The sequence below is a fragment of the Pollicipes pollicipes genome, unplaced genomic scaffold (assembly GCF_011947565.3).
Source record: "Pollicipes pollicipes isolate AB1234 unplaced genomic scaffold, Ppol_2.1 Scaffold_4881;HRSCAF=5763_pilon_pilon_pilon, whole genome shotgun sequence".
NCBI lineage: Eukaryota > Metazoa > Arthropoda > Thecostraca > Pollicipedomorpha > Pollicipedidae > Pollicipes > Pollicipes pollicipes.
The window spans coordinates 51,010,995-51,027,730 of NW_023596576.1; the positions used below are offsets into that span (position 1 = coordinate 51,010,995).

Consider the following 16,736-nt stretch of genomic DNA (forward strand, 5'->3'; position numbering starts at 1 on the left):
CAAACAAATGTTGCAATAATTTTGAGCGGAATGCCTGAGAGAGCTATGGGCCTTCTATCAACTGGTAGTCACTGCGGTTATGTACACACCATGGAATAGGAAGGAGGCAATTCAGGAAGTTTTTGGATGTCTATTATACGCCTGAACTGAACGCGTCAGGAATTGCGCGCGCTCATATTCCACGCCTGATATCTGCAACTGGTTACCTATGATATCTGCAACTGGCTGAAATGTCTACCGCTGGCTCTAGTTATGAGTTGCGTACCCCTTAACCATAATGAGACTCATCCCAGGACTGTAGCCGCGGAACGGCATTTAACAGAACATTTTGGAAAAGGCCTTCCTGTTAATGTGGTGTACCAGTGAATCAGTCGAAATCGATGTCGATGTCGATGTCGATGTCGATGTCGATGTCGATGTCGATCAGTCGATGGAAGCCCAGATTCTGCGATAGATCATGCCTCGCACCATGCGCCCAGTCCCTGACCGCATTTACGAAGTGCCACCCCCATCTCACTCCGGCACCAGCCTGACTTCGCGGCCGCCTGTGCTCACAAGATATCCATTGCGAACGCTGTGACCGATCACCGCTGCCGCAACACGCCGACGCATTCGCGGCCGTCTTCTGTAATCACGGCCAGGCGATCGGCGCCGCCGTCCCAATCCGTAGTACGCTGCGTCCGACGCGCGACCGCTGTCGTCGGCAGGCCTCCGCTGCGAGACGGACGTGAGCGTGTGCCGCCTGGTGTCACCGCCGCACGTGCGCTGCCACAACGGCGGCCTGTGCCGCGACGGCCTGGCCAACACATACCGCTGCCAGTGTCAGCCAGGTTAGTCCCAGGTGGAGACGGGATGGAGCAGGACGGTGCGGGCACTTTCAAAATGTCTCCCTGGGTGAGATCTTTGGCCGGCACATTTTGGCACTCCGGGCTTATCTGTTATGTGTTTATTTAGCGGGGATATGCTAGCATGACTGGCACTTCTTGGCAGAGGGAGGCAGCGTGACAATACACTGACATCCAGGCACATATCCAGCGCACATATTGAGCACGCTATGACCGTGTGGCTGATACTCCCCAGCAGACGAAGTAAGGGATGGAGTGTCGACAGCGATAGTAAGACGAAAGGTGTCTTTAAAAGTTGCTTTGCGCCCGAAGTATCGACAATGTATGTGGGTATTGCAGATGTCAAGGAGGGCGTGCCGTGTGATGGTGAGAGCTCACGTCACAGCGCCCTTCCGTTCGCGATTTCGTTAACGGCACGGGCCAGTTTGCTCTAGTCGCACGGTGACGCTGACCTGCCGTGTGCCGTCCAATGCCCTCAGGGTTTGCGGGGGCGACCTGCCTGACGGATGTGGACGAATGCGCCTCCTCTCCGTGCCAAAACGGTGGCACTTGCTTCGACCAGATAAATGGCTTCCGATGTTCTTGCTCGGTTGGTGAGTCGGCTGATGGACTCATGAAGCCTGCTACAGCTGTGACTACGCATAGCAAAGCAGCGGAGCCGTGGCGTTCCTTATGACAGTGGGAATGATACCGCCTGTGTGCTACATTGTCATCTAACAAGGCTCACTGACGCTCGACGGACGCCATCAACGGCTCAATGGAGTACATTTCCGTGAACGCTACTTTCCGCTGATAACTCGCTATGAACCATGCTCTGCTAACGGCGCTCAGTGGATGCAAACTGCCGATGACATTTGTTTATGACACTCTTGTTAATAACCTCTTTTCTGGTGGTGCCCCTGTTGGCTTCCCCTAATGCCGATGATGCACTCTTCTGAAGACGCCTCTCTAATTTCGCCCTTTTCAGTCGGGCTGCTGACTCTGCTGATGACACAGGTGCTGATGACCCCGTGCTTATGACGCCTCTGATGATGTGACCCTGCAATGATGACCCCTCCGCCGACGTTACCCTTCCGACGACGCCTCGGATGTTGTACGGCAGGCTTCTCCGGACACCGCTGCCAGACAGCGCTGCGGTCCTGCGAGCAGAACGTGTGCGACAACGGAGCGCTGTGTGTGCGGACCGGTGGCGGCCCGGCCTGCCTGTGCCGGCCCGACTTCCACGGCGACCGTTGCCAGTTTCAGTACGACGACTGCCTGCCCAAGCCCAGGTCAGCTAGCGCGGCAGAGGAGGGGTAGTCAGGGGGCTCGCAGAGTTTGGGAGAGGCCGGGTGGGTCCAGTGGATAGCAGAGCAGCGGTCGCACGGGCGTGTCTGAAATATTTCGGTGCTGTGCCCTGATTTCAGAAAAAGTCTGTGCTGTATGAAAAAAGATAACGCAGAGCAAAAAACCGTAGTACGTGCTGCTGTATGGTATGGATGATGTATCAGCTCCAATGGAAGGCAAGTCAGGCGAACTCAGCTTTACGATAAATACGTCTAAATAGACCATATTCGCCGACTCAAAACTTCAACTCAGGGTCATGTCTCTCGTGTCAAGTCGCGCCAAGGTCGTGTCAATGTCGTGTCTTTCCAGATGCCTACATGGTGGCGTATGTGTGGATGGTATAAACAGTTTCCGGTGCGAGTGCGCGCCACAAACCTCGGGCCGCTTCTGCCAGTGCGTGTCGACCACCAACGGGACGTACTGCGTGGCACCGGAGCACACGGCGGCGCGCGTGGCCGGCCTTCACTCGCACCACGTGGTCACCATCGACTACCGCACCGTGACCAGCACTGCCATCGTCGCCACGGAGTACGTGGAGACCACGCCTCACGTGGGTAACGTCACGGCGACGACGGCGTCTGCCGAGGCGGCCACGACAACCGAGATCTTGCCATCCTTCGCGAGCACGCCGAGCGAGGCGAGCGGCTGGACGCCAGCGTCGGCCGTCGGCGTCGGCACCATCGGCGGCGCGCCGGCGCCCTCCTCTCGGCCGCAGATCGCCGCCTCGTCACTCACCCTTATCACCACGCCGCCGCCGGCGTCGGTCGCCCCAGCGGACACCCCGCGCCCATCCGAGGTCGCCTCCACCGCCGTGTTCGGCACGACCGCGGTCCTCACGGCGGCGGAGCATGTGGCGCCGTCCGCGACGCCGACCGAGGTGCTGCCCACGGCGACGTGGATGGAGGCGGCCCACAGCACGACCGATTTCACCAGCGACGCCACAACGGAGACGGTGACAACGGCACACGACGCCACGATGGAGGAGCCGCTTACGCCGACCGACATACCGAATGGGGATGCCTCGACATTGTCTGGAGAGACGGCCACACCGCCTGGCATGGCGACAGGGGAGGCGTTAACACCGACCGACATGACGACAGGGGAGACGGCCACACCGTCTGGCCTGGCGACAGGGGAGACGTTAGCACCGACCGACATGACGACAGGGGAGACGTTTACGCCGCCTGACATGGTGACAGGGGAGACGTCCACACCGTCTGGCCTGGCGACAGGGGAGACGTTAACACCGACCGACATGACGACAGGGGAGACGTTTACGCCGCCTGACATGGTAACAGGGAAGACGTCCACACCGTCTGGCCTGGCGACAGGGGAGACGTTAACACCGACCGACATGACGACAGGGGAGACGTTACGTTACGCCGCCTGACATGGCGACAGGGGAGACGTTTACGCCGCCTGACATGGTGACAGGGAGACGTTAACGCCTCCTGACATGGTGACAGGGGAGACGTTAACGCCGCCTGACATGGTGGCAGGGAGACGTCCACACTATCTGACACGACGACAGGGGAGACGTCCACACCGTCTAGCCTGGCGACAGGGGAGACGTCCGCACCGTCTGACACGACAACAGGGGAGACGTCCGCACCGTCTGACACGACGACAGGGGGGACGTCCACACCGTCTGACCTGGCGGCAGGGGAGACGTTAACACCGCCTGACATGACGACCGCAGAGACGTCCACACCGTCTGACATGACGACAAGGGAGACATCCACACCATCTGACACGGCGACAGGGGAGGCATCCACACTGTCTGACATGACGACCGGGGAGATATCCACACCATCTGGTATGACAACCGGGGGGACGTCCACACCGTCTGACACGAGGACAGGGGAGACATCCACACCGTCTGACACGACGACAGATGAGACGTCCACACCGTCTGACACGACGACAGGGGAGACATCCACACCGTCTGACACGACGACAGGTGAGACGTCCACACCGTCTGACACGACGACAGGGGAGACATCCACACCATCTGACACGAGGACAGGGGAGACATCCACACTGTCTGACATGACGACAGAGGACACATCCACACTGTCTGACATGACGACAGGGGAGACATCCATACCGTCTGACACGACGACAGGGGAGACAACCGTGTATTTCGATGGAGCAGCTGGCCCGACGACAACGCCGCCCACCACGAGTCTCCAGCCGTCTGAAGCGTCACAGGTGCGGCCATTCATCCCACGACCGGACGGTCTGACTTCTGACCTGCCCATCCGCTTCTTTCCGGAAACGTACCTCCTGCTGGAGAGCGAGGACAAGCTGGGCCCGGGGTCGCCTCCAGACCCTGACCAGCTGGAGGTCGGGGACTCCCCTGGTGACGAGTGGTGGAAAGACGAGCTGGGTGGAGCAGTCCCCTCGGACGACAAGAGGAAGGAGGTTGCGGTGGGGGTCGCGCAGCCGGAGAAGGCCAAGCAATGGACCAGCGGGGATCAGCCGAACACCTACTCCGAGAATGGCGAGAGAGTTAAACTGAAGATCAGGTCAGTTCGAGGCGTGTATTGCACGCTTTGCACCGCACCTAAACGGTCCACCGAAGCTATCCTTGTGTTGCTCGTGCAGTGGACCTGCATATTTGAGGTGTTTTCGGTTTACGGGTGCTTCATAAAACTTTGGAATGTTGCACAATTTCATCATACATGAGTACATTTGAAATACGGACAAATCATGGGGGCATTTGATACAGATAAAGTGCCAACGATATTTTGAAATGACACCGACGTACCAGACAGAAGTGTGTTGGGAACATTTGCATCATTGAGCGATGGGCACGCTGCAAATACCACTGCACGGGTTACGAAATGAATTTAAAAGTCTCCTGGGAATGACAAATTATCCTGAATGTGTTGCCAGCAATGCTGCCACAACTTTTGCCACATAACGGAATCGTGCCTTTCATTAAGAACTTTACTGAAAACGGGAAAAGACCTGAGACCTGGACTGAACTAATAAAAGTGATGAGACGGGCCAAATACAGCCCAAGATAGACATAGAGAGCAAAGTTTTATCTCCTCTCTCATGTTCAAACTTAAACGTCTCAGTGGCATCTCAGTCAGATTTCTGTTCCGGGCTAACATAGATGCAATATGTAAGGCAAATAAAGGCAATGGGGATGCATTGTAAGCTGAGGGCCAGAAAGCAAAGATGGCAAATGTTTGTAGGCAAGACAAACCTAGTTATTTGATATGGGACGTCACGACATTTATAGTGAGGCTTTTGTGGATTTTTGCCCTCGCTTTCTCCGATTAACAAGGCGCTTTAAAAATGCCAGCCTGTCGGTATGAGGTGCAATATACCAAAAGCCAAAAGCTTCGATCACAAAGGATCATCTGGCCGAAGACCAATCTAGGTGCGTAAAAGTCCTTGTCATGTATCGCAAGTCCGTACGTTGTCGCATCTGGTCCTAGCAATGTGTTGGAAAACTAACAAAATACATTTTTAAGACCTAAACTATACCGCAATGTAAGTGTACTAGGGTGCAGACATAAACTTAGATCCAAAAAATGGATCCAGTCACGTAATTCTTAAATCCTGGATCCAGTACCTTTCGGGATTCTTGATCCATTGCAAAAGCTGCTTAAGGTTGTAAAAGCTGTAAAAGTTGCCGCATGATCGGCGGTACCCCGACCATTTGTTTTCCCCGAAACACCATCTGTGCAGCACATTGGTAAATCCTGGCCACTTACAGACGTTCTCACAGTGGAATCAACGGCTGGCTGCCTTTGAAACTGTGCACTTAAACTCCGCTTCCCCTTAGGACTGGACCACTCCATCCAGTTACATAGCCTCGCAGGTATTCATTCACGAAGATGGCGATCTATCAGCAGCCGGATCACAAGGCGACAGTCGGGCCATTAATGAAAAGGTGTCATAATTTTGAAAGAGTGAAATGAGTAAAACTTCCATTCTTCCAGTTGGTGCTTCATTTTTCTTTTGCACTGTCTCCCACTGAGAAGCTGGTTTTTATGGTCTAAATGTAAGTGTAGCCTCAGGAATCAAAACACTGCAAACTTCTTCGATAGATTCAATTCCTTCGATGTAAAAAACACCGAGCTTGACCAGTAAGACCCATACAAATTCACCGACAATAGCGTTCAGTGGTACAAAATCAGAGGCAACATTACACGAACAATGTGATACTAATCATCGCTAGGAAAATATCCATTCGATGGGATGGTGGGGGATGTCAAAAAATGCAAAATATTTCCATTCACTATTCAAACGCATTCTATCGCCAGAGACCTCGGTACTTTGTAATGAGGTTGTCGATGCCTAAATATTGCCTAAAAATAAACTCCGACCTCGTTTCTCAACTCGGTTAATCCTCGCTTATTGCACTGAGTTTGTTTAGAGCTTGTCTCAGAGAGTATGGGCTTCCCGAAGCCCCGAGCAAATCTGACAGGCTGCTACAATGACGATCAGGCGTTATTTTCATGAACGAATTCAACTTAGCATGGTATACATGACATGAGTGAAAACAAAGTGCTGTAAAATTTGGTAGGGTGAAATTATTTTGGCTCTGTACGTTTAAGTTTCAAGGTAGTTCGGAGGCGCAAAATGGACAGTGAGGAGACAAAGCAAATGCATGATTGTCAACAAACGTTTGAGCACTCCTCCTCTTGACATGGTTATAAAACCATAGATCTACGGCTCATCTACGATCGTGTTTCACGCCAATGCTAACCATGCCGTTATGGCAAAGTGCCTGGAAGTTTAGGGTTTTCGCTGAGTGTGCAGATTTACGCGCGTCAGTAGTGCAATATTCCAGTGCCACAGTACTGGCGGCGCAACAATGGTGCCTGACGTGGCCATGCTGTGTGTTGGCATCCCACGCGTAATGCTCCTGTGACGTTATCGTACCTCGGCCAGCTTCGCGACGCTGTCGGAGACGGGCGGCATCGTGAGCTCGCTGCCGGCGGACGTGCCGCCCTGGTACCGGCTGCGGCTGGCCGGCGGCCTGTTGCGGCTCGAGTTCTCCTGCTCCGGACGCCAGGCTACCTCCTTCATCGAGTCGCAGGCCAAGGTCAACACAGGTCGCCAGGTCACCGTGGATTTTGTGTGAGTTATCAGCGGGTGGCCGAGGCGCAGGTTACCATGCCTCATTTAAGTTTACACGGCGTGATGACGTCACAGTGTCACCATGCTTTGGCTTCTGGTCAGATGGACCATGGCCGGTGAGTGCTGAACCTGTATGGTAATACAGTATGATCGATATGTCAAGGAAAGGCATGTGACAACATGGTGGTGGGCTTCTCAAACAGCTTTCGCAGTTTTGAAGATTTGGAGGCAGCCAGATGCCATGAAAAGCAGGCTGCTTATATGTTTCCAGTCTCCATGGGATCCAAGGGACTAAACTTAATTTTCGTGGATGCCTTCATACACTGAGTCATGGCCGAGAGGGTCTCTGGCATGCCATATGCGGCAGACAAAGCCTGCACATTACATGATGGCAGCATTTTCATGATATGTAATTGCTGCATTCCAAAGATAACGAAGAGCACCAGTGAGCTCAGATGACCCAGCATGAGACCAGATTAACCTGGGTTTACCTTTTTGGCTTCAGGCAGTGGTTGTGAATCCGTTATTAAAGGAGATCATCGAATAGCGATGAATACCCAGAAGGTAAAAAGCATAGGGGTCACCAGAAAAATGACCCAGAAACTTGTTGCGAAGCGATTTAGCCCACTGAGAGACTGTTCTCAATGTGCAGAAGGTTTCATCGGGCGTGCCTGCTCATTCGACTTTTTTTTTGCTAAAAGTTGTTTTTTTACATTGAAATAATGCTGATAACATCTATGTATTATAATTACTAGCATTAGCGTGCTCCTATGATAAACAAATCCGGGAGATTGCTGTTGGGCTATGAAACTCCATGACGTTACGGCCGAAAATAACGCAAACAAGTTGTGATAGGCATTTCAGTCGTCCGGGTTTTTAAAGAGCTGAAAACTAGCTTTCAGCGATACCAGCTCGTTCTAGAAGTAGCGAAGTGGGAAAGCACTGCACTGTTTATTCCCTTCGCGCTTATTTTGCGGTTTTATCTATATTTTACGAAATGCCGTTATTTGATATCCCAACGGAAGGCAAGAAATCACGGGTTTCTGCGCTTCACAACGCAACAGCACTGTAGGAGGGCACGTGATACCCGTAGACAAGTGTATGAGCTGCGTCCTGGAGTCCACTGGGCGCCGCTGCCGCACGGGCCGTTGACCTCACTCCGCCGTGTCGGCAGTCTGCGGTGGGTGGCTGGACCTCCAGGAGTCCAGTCCCGGTGCAAGGCCGCCATGCGGACGTCCGGGTCTCCCGTCATGACGGCCCAGCAGTTCGCCGACCGGCCGCTGGATCGGAGGGTGGCGCTAGTGGTCGGCAGTCGGCGCGGCCGGCCGGGTTTCGACGGCTACCTGCTTGATCTGCGCGTGAGACGTCGGCCCATTGTGGAGTGACATTGAGCCCTGGTGGCGTGCCTCGCAAATACGATGGCTCAGTTACGTCCGATGGCTCGGTGCCCTGTTTCATAATTTCCACATTTAAGCCGGCATGGTTCCGCAACCGTCGCAGGAAGGGGTGACGTCGCCATGAAGGAGCAGAGGGGGGGGGGGGGGGGGGGGGGGCGGGGGGCGGAACGTAACCTCTAACAATACTGAAATTTAACAATGATCTACGGTGTTACATATATCACACTACCGACCGCACCCCCCCCCCCCCCCCCCCCGCACCCCCCCCCCCCCCCCACACACACACACCATTCACCGGTGGCAGTGGCGCCGCCTATTGTCGTAATAGGAGCATACACCTCGCTTCAGCTCATTATACATCGGTAAGTTAACCAGCAGGCTATTCGTATTAATGGTCCCACGGTTCACGAATGGCTGGGTTTACTACATGTCGATGTCTACATTATCGGAGAACGTTTACGTCCGGGCAGTAGGATCTCATCAGCCGGAATTCTGACCCGTGCTCGACCTCGGCAGGTCAACGGCAGGCCCTATGAGCAACTGTTCATCGTAGTGGCCGACAGCGTGGGCAGATTCAAAGCTCCCTGTGAAGAAGTGCAGTGCGAGAACAACAGCACGTGCCTGCAGAACACCTGGATGTCTGTCACCTGCCTGTGTCAACGTGGGTGCGTCTTGTTCCTCCTCGAGGAACTACTGTGCATGAACTCGCATTGCGCTACCACGTCTTGCCATGCGCCGAGGCGAAACACGAATATTGTTTGGGTCTTCATTTAACGTGGAAGACGCTCTTAAAGGTTTGATCGAGGTTTAAGGCAAGCTGCCTGTTTACTATATGAGGTAGTTTTTGACGCTCATCTGAACTTCGAGCTCGTCCGGTGAACACACTAGACGAAGACGATTGTCCGAACAATTATTTCATCCGTGATAATATTGCCTCGCCTCAATCCTTCCCTGAAACTGCTCCCCATAAAACAAGTTTTCCAGTGAAACACATAATGGTTCTGACCTTGATATGGTCTTACACCTGATCCAGGATCAAGGAAATAAGTCGTAAGCCTAAAAACAATTGTCTAATTAGCTAAGAAATCATCTGAAAGAGGTATGTATTGCTTTGCCTAACACCCCGTTGTCGCATAAGATTGAACGATTGCCTTCAAATCGCCTCCACTACCAGCCATGGCCTGACTTCGACCTGCGATAGGTCAGCGGCGCCATGGCATATGTCTAATTTTTACGCCATTAGATTGACTACTTATTGTGTGCAGCTAGAAAGTTTGTGCTGCGTGAAACTTTGAGGGTGAAGTTGACCCCACACCTGGGTGCGTGTCAGTATGTTGAACAATGAAGTGCTTGCCTGTTCCAAACTATCTACGCCGTTTAGTGCTTCCATATCTAACTGTCTTATGCACGAGTGACTACATGACGAAAAAGCTTCAACACGCATACAGAAAAGCACGAAGAGCACCGTGGCAAAGTACTCAGCTTGGTGAGATGCAAAACACAACCGACCAAAAACGTCATCATATCGTTACTTTCATCTGAAACTTACCAGTCTGTACAAGCCGCGGAGATCTGCCTTCATATTCGCACACTCTCTCCAGCCCTCTCACCCGCTGTCACGATGACGCCAATTAATGCGGTGCTGATCAGTTTCAGCGGCCCGCGCTGTGGCTCGGTCCAGTGCGACCCGGCGCTGTGCGGGCCCGGGGCCCAGTGCGTGGTACCGGAGACCGGTGCCACCGTCTGCATGTGCCCCCTCGGACGAATGGGCGACTTCTGTCAAACAGGTCTGGAGGTACCATTTATAAATCACGGAAGAGTAGTATGCCCCGAGCGTGCAACACATTTCTTGATGTACCTTATCGATCTGAGTGCCATAATTTTGGATGACTTCCTATATCTATAGCTCTATTTTTCTGATATAACATTTCGTAATATAAAGATAACACAATAATGCTATATAGAGGAAAACAAAGGAAAAGATTGTTGGGTGTGAGTAGCAAAAGTGCGCGTCATGATTTACATTTGACGTGAATTGAACGCAGAATGTGCGTACGGACTAGCGTTGGCATGAATATGCATTTCAGAGCTAGAACTACCAGGCATGACATGCCTCCGGGAATGTTCTAACAATACCGTAACGCGGGGGGCACGAACACCGAGTGCATGCAACAACCTATTGCCCTCCGCACAGAGACGTCTTACTCCGAGTCCCGCTACGAGTTCCACGGCTCCCTCGGTGGCCTCTCGGGGCACGAACACTGAGTGCATGCAACAACCTATTGCCCTCCGCACAGAGACGTCTTACTCCGAGTCCCGCTACGAGTTCCACGGCTCCCTCGGCGGTCTCTCCTCATACCTGGCGCTGAACGTCAGCAGCGGCCTGCGCCATCAGTTCTGGATGTTCTTTCATCTGATCACCAACGACACCGGGCAGACTGCTATGCTGGCTGCGTTCACCCATCCACGGCCGGTCGGACCCACGCCGGTAGGTGGCAGCACTGTTTTGATGCTGGGGCTCTCCTTGGTAGGTGGCGGCACTGTTACGGTGTTGGCTGCACTCGCTGTGTCGTTTCACTAGCGTGCTCAATGTCCAATATACAAATAATGTATTCAAAGGGAGTCAAGATTACCGCCTTACAATAATCGTATGCATGGTGCTCACTAAGTAATGTGTATTTTTTATGAAGTTTTGGTCACTGCTCTGGTGCTCAGTTAAAATTTAAATAGTAGGCGGACACCAGATTCAAACCAGCGTTGACAGCGTTTTTTTCTTCACATAGAATAAGATGTTAAGATGGCACACATTTAACACACATAAGATGCTAAGATGGCAAGCATTTCCCAGACTTTGCCCGAACAAAATTACAATAAATCACGGGGGATAAAGCACATCAGCTTCGTACAGAGACTGCATTATTCTCCAAGCTGAGATACTTTTTTAGTTTCAGTTTGCGTATGTGGATTGATTCATGAATTGTGTGCGTGGGGGAGGGGGAGTGGTCTTTGGCTTTTTGCAATATTTCAACATCCAAGGAGTCCTCATAACGCCCAATCTCATATCTTTGGTTCACAGAAAAAAATATTGCCAACGGGAGCATCAGGAGTTTTGATTTTGCGCCTGGGACGCGCTTGTTAAACCATAGCCGAATGGGTCATTTTGATTCACCAACATATGACATACTTCTACCCCTACCCTCACACATGAAACACGTACAGTACACAACGCCAGAGTTCAAACATTTACTTTTTAAACCAGGCATACACCCATTCACATTTTTGTTTCCGGATGGACAAACAGGTGGTAAGGAAGCCGACCGAACTAGATTGTGGTTCGACCTATTTTGGTTCTACCATGCCAGACAAACGTTAAAATTGGATTTTTGACAGCTGCTTTAACCTTAACAAACCAAGATTAATCCACGTAAGGTAACATAAGATAGCCGTTCAGGTCTTAATCTCGTTGGTGTCGATGTTGTGCTTGCTGATGTTGATAATTTTCTTGTTGATGTTGATGGCGATGTTCTCGCTGTTGCTGCTGTTCTCGGCGTTGTTTTTACAGTTGATGGTGCTGTGTGACTTCTCGGTGAGGGCGACGTAGATGGTGTTTTACATAACCATTTTCTTTCGAAAATGACTGCTGAAATACTGATACATAGTAACAAAACATGGCTTCACTAACCTAATGGAAGATCACGCTTCATTTGTGAAGGGCCTTCTGCCCACCAACTCCAGAATACCAGTTTTCTATGGGCTACCAAAGCACCACACTCTGGCATATTGATTGTGGTAGTTCGACTGAACGAACGTCCTGGCTCCTAGATAGGATAATAAGTCAGCTTCTTGCCTATATCCCGCCTCATTTCAGAAACACAGAAGAATACTCGAGAACACTCAAAGATCAGTTCTCTGGCCAACAAATTTTACGGAACGCCACAGTTTTCAGCATGGAAGTTGTTAACCACCATGGCAGCATTTCACTGTTGGAGGCTGTTTCGGTGGCCACTGACCTCGTTTACCAACACCAGAATGGCATTGATCTTTGCGGTCTCACACTTGCAGACATCATAGGACTAGTTACACACTGCCTCCAAAATGACACCTGCAGATTTGACAATGACCACGACAGACACCAACTGTCCATTGCCGTGAGCAACAAGGCGGTACCTCCCGTTGCAATGATCTTTACGCACAAATTTGGACAACCTGCCGCTAATAACGCGAGCCTGAAATCTAATTTTTGCATCAGACACATCGACATTTCTATAGGGGTCTGGACTCACTCACACGATTAGCCGCTGAGCCTCATCAAATACATTACTTCTGTCCATAACAGCATCAAGCTTACCTTAGACGACACACACACTTCCGAATAGCTTGCATTTCTGGATACACTCGTGACGGTTGATCAAAACTTCAAATTTTCAGCAGAACTCTTCATCAAGCCTAATCATGGCGGGATCATCATCTATAACACATCGGCCCATCCTATGCCAACAAAAAAAGGTCATCATCCGTTCATTATCTGGACGTGCCATGAAAATTTCTGCAAACGCTGCTGCAAATGATCACCCATATCAACAAATTCAAAAAGCTGTTCGAAGAAAATGACTATTCGAAACACCTTCTGAGTCGCCTTTACTGAGAAGCCAAACAACACCATTGACCGCAAAGCAATGCCGAGACAAACAACAGCAGGGGAAACATCGTCATCAACATCAACAAGACCATCGTCAACATCAGCAAGCGCACCATCGACACCAACGGGATGAAGACCTGGACGGCTAGTTTACGTTACCATACGTGGACTAAGCTTTGTGTGCAAAGATAAAATCAGCGGTCAAAATAGATTATCTTAACGTTTGTTTGGCATGGTAGAACCAAAATAATTTGAAAGATAATCTGGTTCGGTCGTCTTTCTCACCACCTGTTTGTCCATCCGGCTCTAAAAAATTGTAAACGGTGTATGTCTGGTTTAAAATGTAAGCGCTTGACATTTGGTGTTGTGTGCTATATGGCGTGTTTGCTATGTGAGGGTAGGAATGAAGTTGTATCGTATGTTGGCGAATCAAAAAGACCCATTCGGTTACGGTTTGAGCGCGTCCTATATGCAAAGATCAAAACTCTTGAGACTCCCATCGGCAATCATTTTTCTCCGGCCCGCCAAAGCTCTGACATGGGTAGTGATGAGAACACATTAACGGAAAAAATTGCAAAAAACACCCCATCGATAAATTTATGAATGAATACACATACCTAAACTGAAACAGCTACTTAATAGAACTACCTCATCCTAGAGAATAATTTAGGTTGATTTGTACGAGGCTCCTGGGTTTTATCGCCCGTGATTTATTGTTATTTTGTTGGGGCAAAGTGTGGAAAATATGTGCCATCTTTTTATGTGTGTGCTGGGAAAAGCCGCCCACGACGCTGGCTAGAATCTTGTGTCCGCATTATATTTGAATTTTTCACTCTGTGAGCAAGGTCCATGACCTTGGAGAATAAGGATCCCAAGCAAAGTCGCCAGGTCTCAATTAATTCGACGTGATGAGGTATTATACTGCTCGATAAGAAGCTTCTTAAGCGTATTTATATAGCTCATCGGTCAGGTTATCATTGTGATGGTACGAAAGGTGGAATGCACACGTTAATGCACAATCTGCATAAGTGTATGTACAAACTCGCGGTCTTCTTTGTGTAATGCACCATTTTTGGAATCAGGGACAGGCAGATAGCTTAAGTTTTTACATTTAAATTAATCAAATCATGAATGAACAAACTTCTTCGTTGCACGTACCCTAGCCTGCGCGCCAATTCTATCACCTGTTTCTTAGAGATCTGAGACCGAGATCTTCCGACACCCGGCCAAGCCAACATCTCAAGCACACGCTAAGTCAAATTTATTCAAGCCTTTGTTTCATACGCCGCATACATGATTCCTATTCATAGGTTTCATCCTAAGCATTAGCTCTGCTAATACATTTCTTAAAAAACTTGGGGTATTTGTTACAGGGAGTTATTAACGATAGTGGACGCCTGCAGAGCGCAATTTCAAGTTATCACATTCAGGAATCAACCCTTGCTCGTCTTGTTGTTTGCGCTGGCTTTATTACGTAATGGATGAAAGGTTTGAACATAATTGGATTCATGGGAACATAATGGGATAATATTAATGTGATGTGTTAGTTCTGAAATGCATGCGGATGCGCAAAACAAATGGAAAAATCTGCATTCCCAAAAAGAATTCGTTGTTTGAACATCACGCTCCAAGCAAATGTGGCACGTAATAAAGTGTTTTGGATTTCTCTAGTCCGGGTATTTTGAGCTTGGTATTGTTCTTTGTGGCACCAAACGTAGCGTTCTGGGTATCTAGAGATTGCCCATTGACGAACCTGTTGAGCGAGACAATCCACATAGGCTACTTTTCATGTTTGCGTAGTTAGCACTCAAACCGTGAAACGGCATTTAAGCGTAGGTATAACACGATGTGAGCCCAAGGATGGTAAGCACAGCCTAACCTGCGTTCCGTACACCCTTCTTGCCCAACAAAATGCGTACAGTGTTACGACAAAATGCATCGTGATCATCGTCACTTGACGTCATCACAGACCCATTGCCCCATCACCCTCAACACAACTATTGCTGCATTCCACCACGCCATTTCATCTCCTTCTCCAGGGGCCGCTTGAGCCTAAAAGGGGCCTGAACAGCTTGGCCGGGCGGACGCGGGATGAATCTGATGCTGCTGTGCTATCGTCTCTTTTCACCGAGGTGGACTTCATCTCGCCGCGGCTGTGGCAGCATGTTGACGGTGACTTCTTCGCCATCACGCTCAGCAGAGGATACGTCACTGTCACGTGGCACTTGGGCTCAGGTACGTTGCTGCACACCAAGCCCTAGTGGCACTTGGGCTCAGGTACGTTGATCCACACCAAGCCTTAGTGGCACTTGAGCTAAGGCACGTTGCTCCACACCAAGCCCTAGTGCCACTTGGGCTCAAGTACGTTGCTCCACACCAAGCCCTAGTGCCACTTGGGCTCAGGTACGTTGCTCCACACCAAACCCTAGTCTAGACACGTCATTGTGATGTGCCAACTGTGATCAAGTTCCACTTCTTTTCGCCTGGCAGAACTCTGCTAAGTCGTGATGGCTGCTACGCCTCCCGTTTCATTTTCTGCTTATCTGGTTTAATCAGCTTATGGCCGCTCACTGGTATGCAGTGGCAGTGGAATGTACCAGTGGTGTGGCAACAGCTTTCGCAGAATCTTCCTTTACATGAACTAGCATCTGATCGCCATGAGTGGGCAGTCGAACGTCGGGGGCCTCGTATTGACCTTATATTCGCCTCTTTCATACGAATCATATGGAATTTTGGCTACTGTTTTGTGAACTTTGTGGGCGGCTGGCAGCCTCCAAGTCTTGTCCAATCATCCCCACAGTCAAGTCACACATATGCCACATATCACACCCGAAAGTCTGTTCACCTGTCCACACGGGCCGCTTTACGCGCGTCCGACGCTCACGAGCGTCTCTTCACACACGTCCTTCACACACGTCACACACGTCTTCACACGGGGCGTTTCTGCACACGTCCGACGAGCGTCTGCCTTCGTCCTACGCTTCCTGAATGCGTCGTACTTTTCGACAGCTGTTGAGACTGCACATAGAACGGGCTGGCGTCACCCGTCTAATCCCGCCTAGCCATGCCGGGTGCTGTTTTGGAGGGGAGGAGAGTCCGTTGAATTTGGGCTGCATGTTTCAACACCGAACATGCAGCTTATTTTTGGTAACTTCATAGATGATTAGCGCTGGTTTAGTTATGACAGATCTTCTGAAAGTCATGTTTATTTAAAATTATGTAGGCGGACATTTTGTGCTTGTGCACCACTTACATTGCGATATTGCGATATGCCGTGTTGTATCCAGTTCGAGTACCCTTATGTGTGCATTATACGTCACAATTTGGGATGACGTCACCTGTGCCAAGGACAGATTCACACCTTCCTAAGGAAAAAAACACCACCACAAGATAGAAACTCTTCCTTAAGAAAAACACTCTTAAAAA

At 50.5% G+C, this 16,736-nt stretch overlaps 1 protein-coding gene across 1 annotated transcript in view; it reads left to right on the top strand.

Moving 5' to 3' along the window:
• LOC119100568 (protein eyes shut) overlaps positions 1 to 16,736 on the top strand; it is a 79,112-nt gene that overhangs the window by 4,760 nt on the left and 57,616 nt on the right. The window contains exons 4-14 of the mRNA XM_037223649.1: positions 708 to 830; positions 1,325 to 1,438; positions 1,948 to 2,116; positions 2,481 to 2,822; positions 3,671 to 4,699; positions 7,086 to 7,274; positions 8,449 to 8,632; positions 9,188 to 9,336; positions 10,322 to 10,458; positions 10,969 to 11,159; positions 15,350 to 15,545. Of these exons, the coding sequence (XP_037079544.1) occupies positions 708 to 830; positions 1,325 to 1,438; positions 1,948 to 2,116; positions 2,481 to 2,822; positions 3,671 to 4,699; positions 7,086 to 7,274; positions 8,449 to 8,632; positions 9,188 to 9,336; positions 10,322 to 10,458; positions 10,969 to 11,159; positions 15,350 to 15,545 (2,823 nt within the window). The remainder of the gene's footprint in view (positions 1 to 707; positions 831 to 1,324; positions 1,439 to 1,947; positions 2,117 to 2,480; positions 2,823 to 3,670; positions 4,700 to 7,085; positions 7,275 to 8,448; positions 8,633 to 9,187; positions 9,337 to 10,321; positions 10,459 to 10,968; positions 11,160 to 15,349; positions 15,546 to 16,736) is intronic.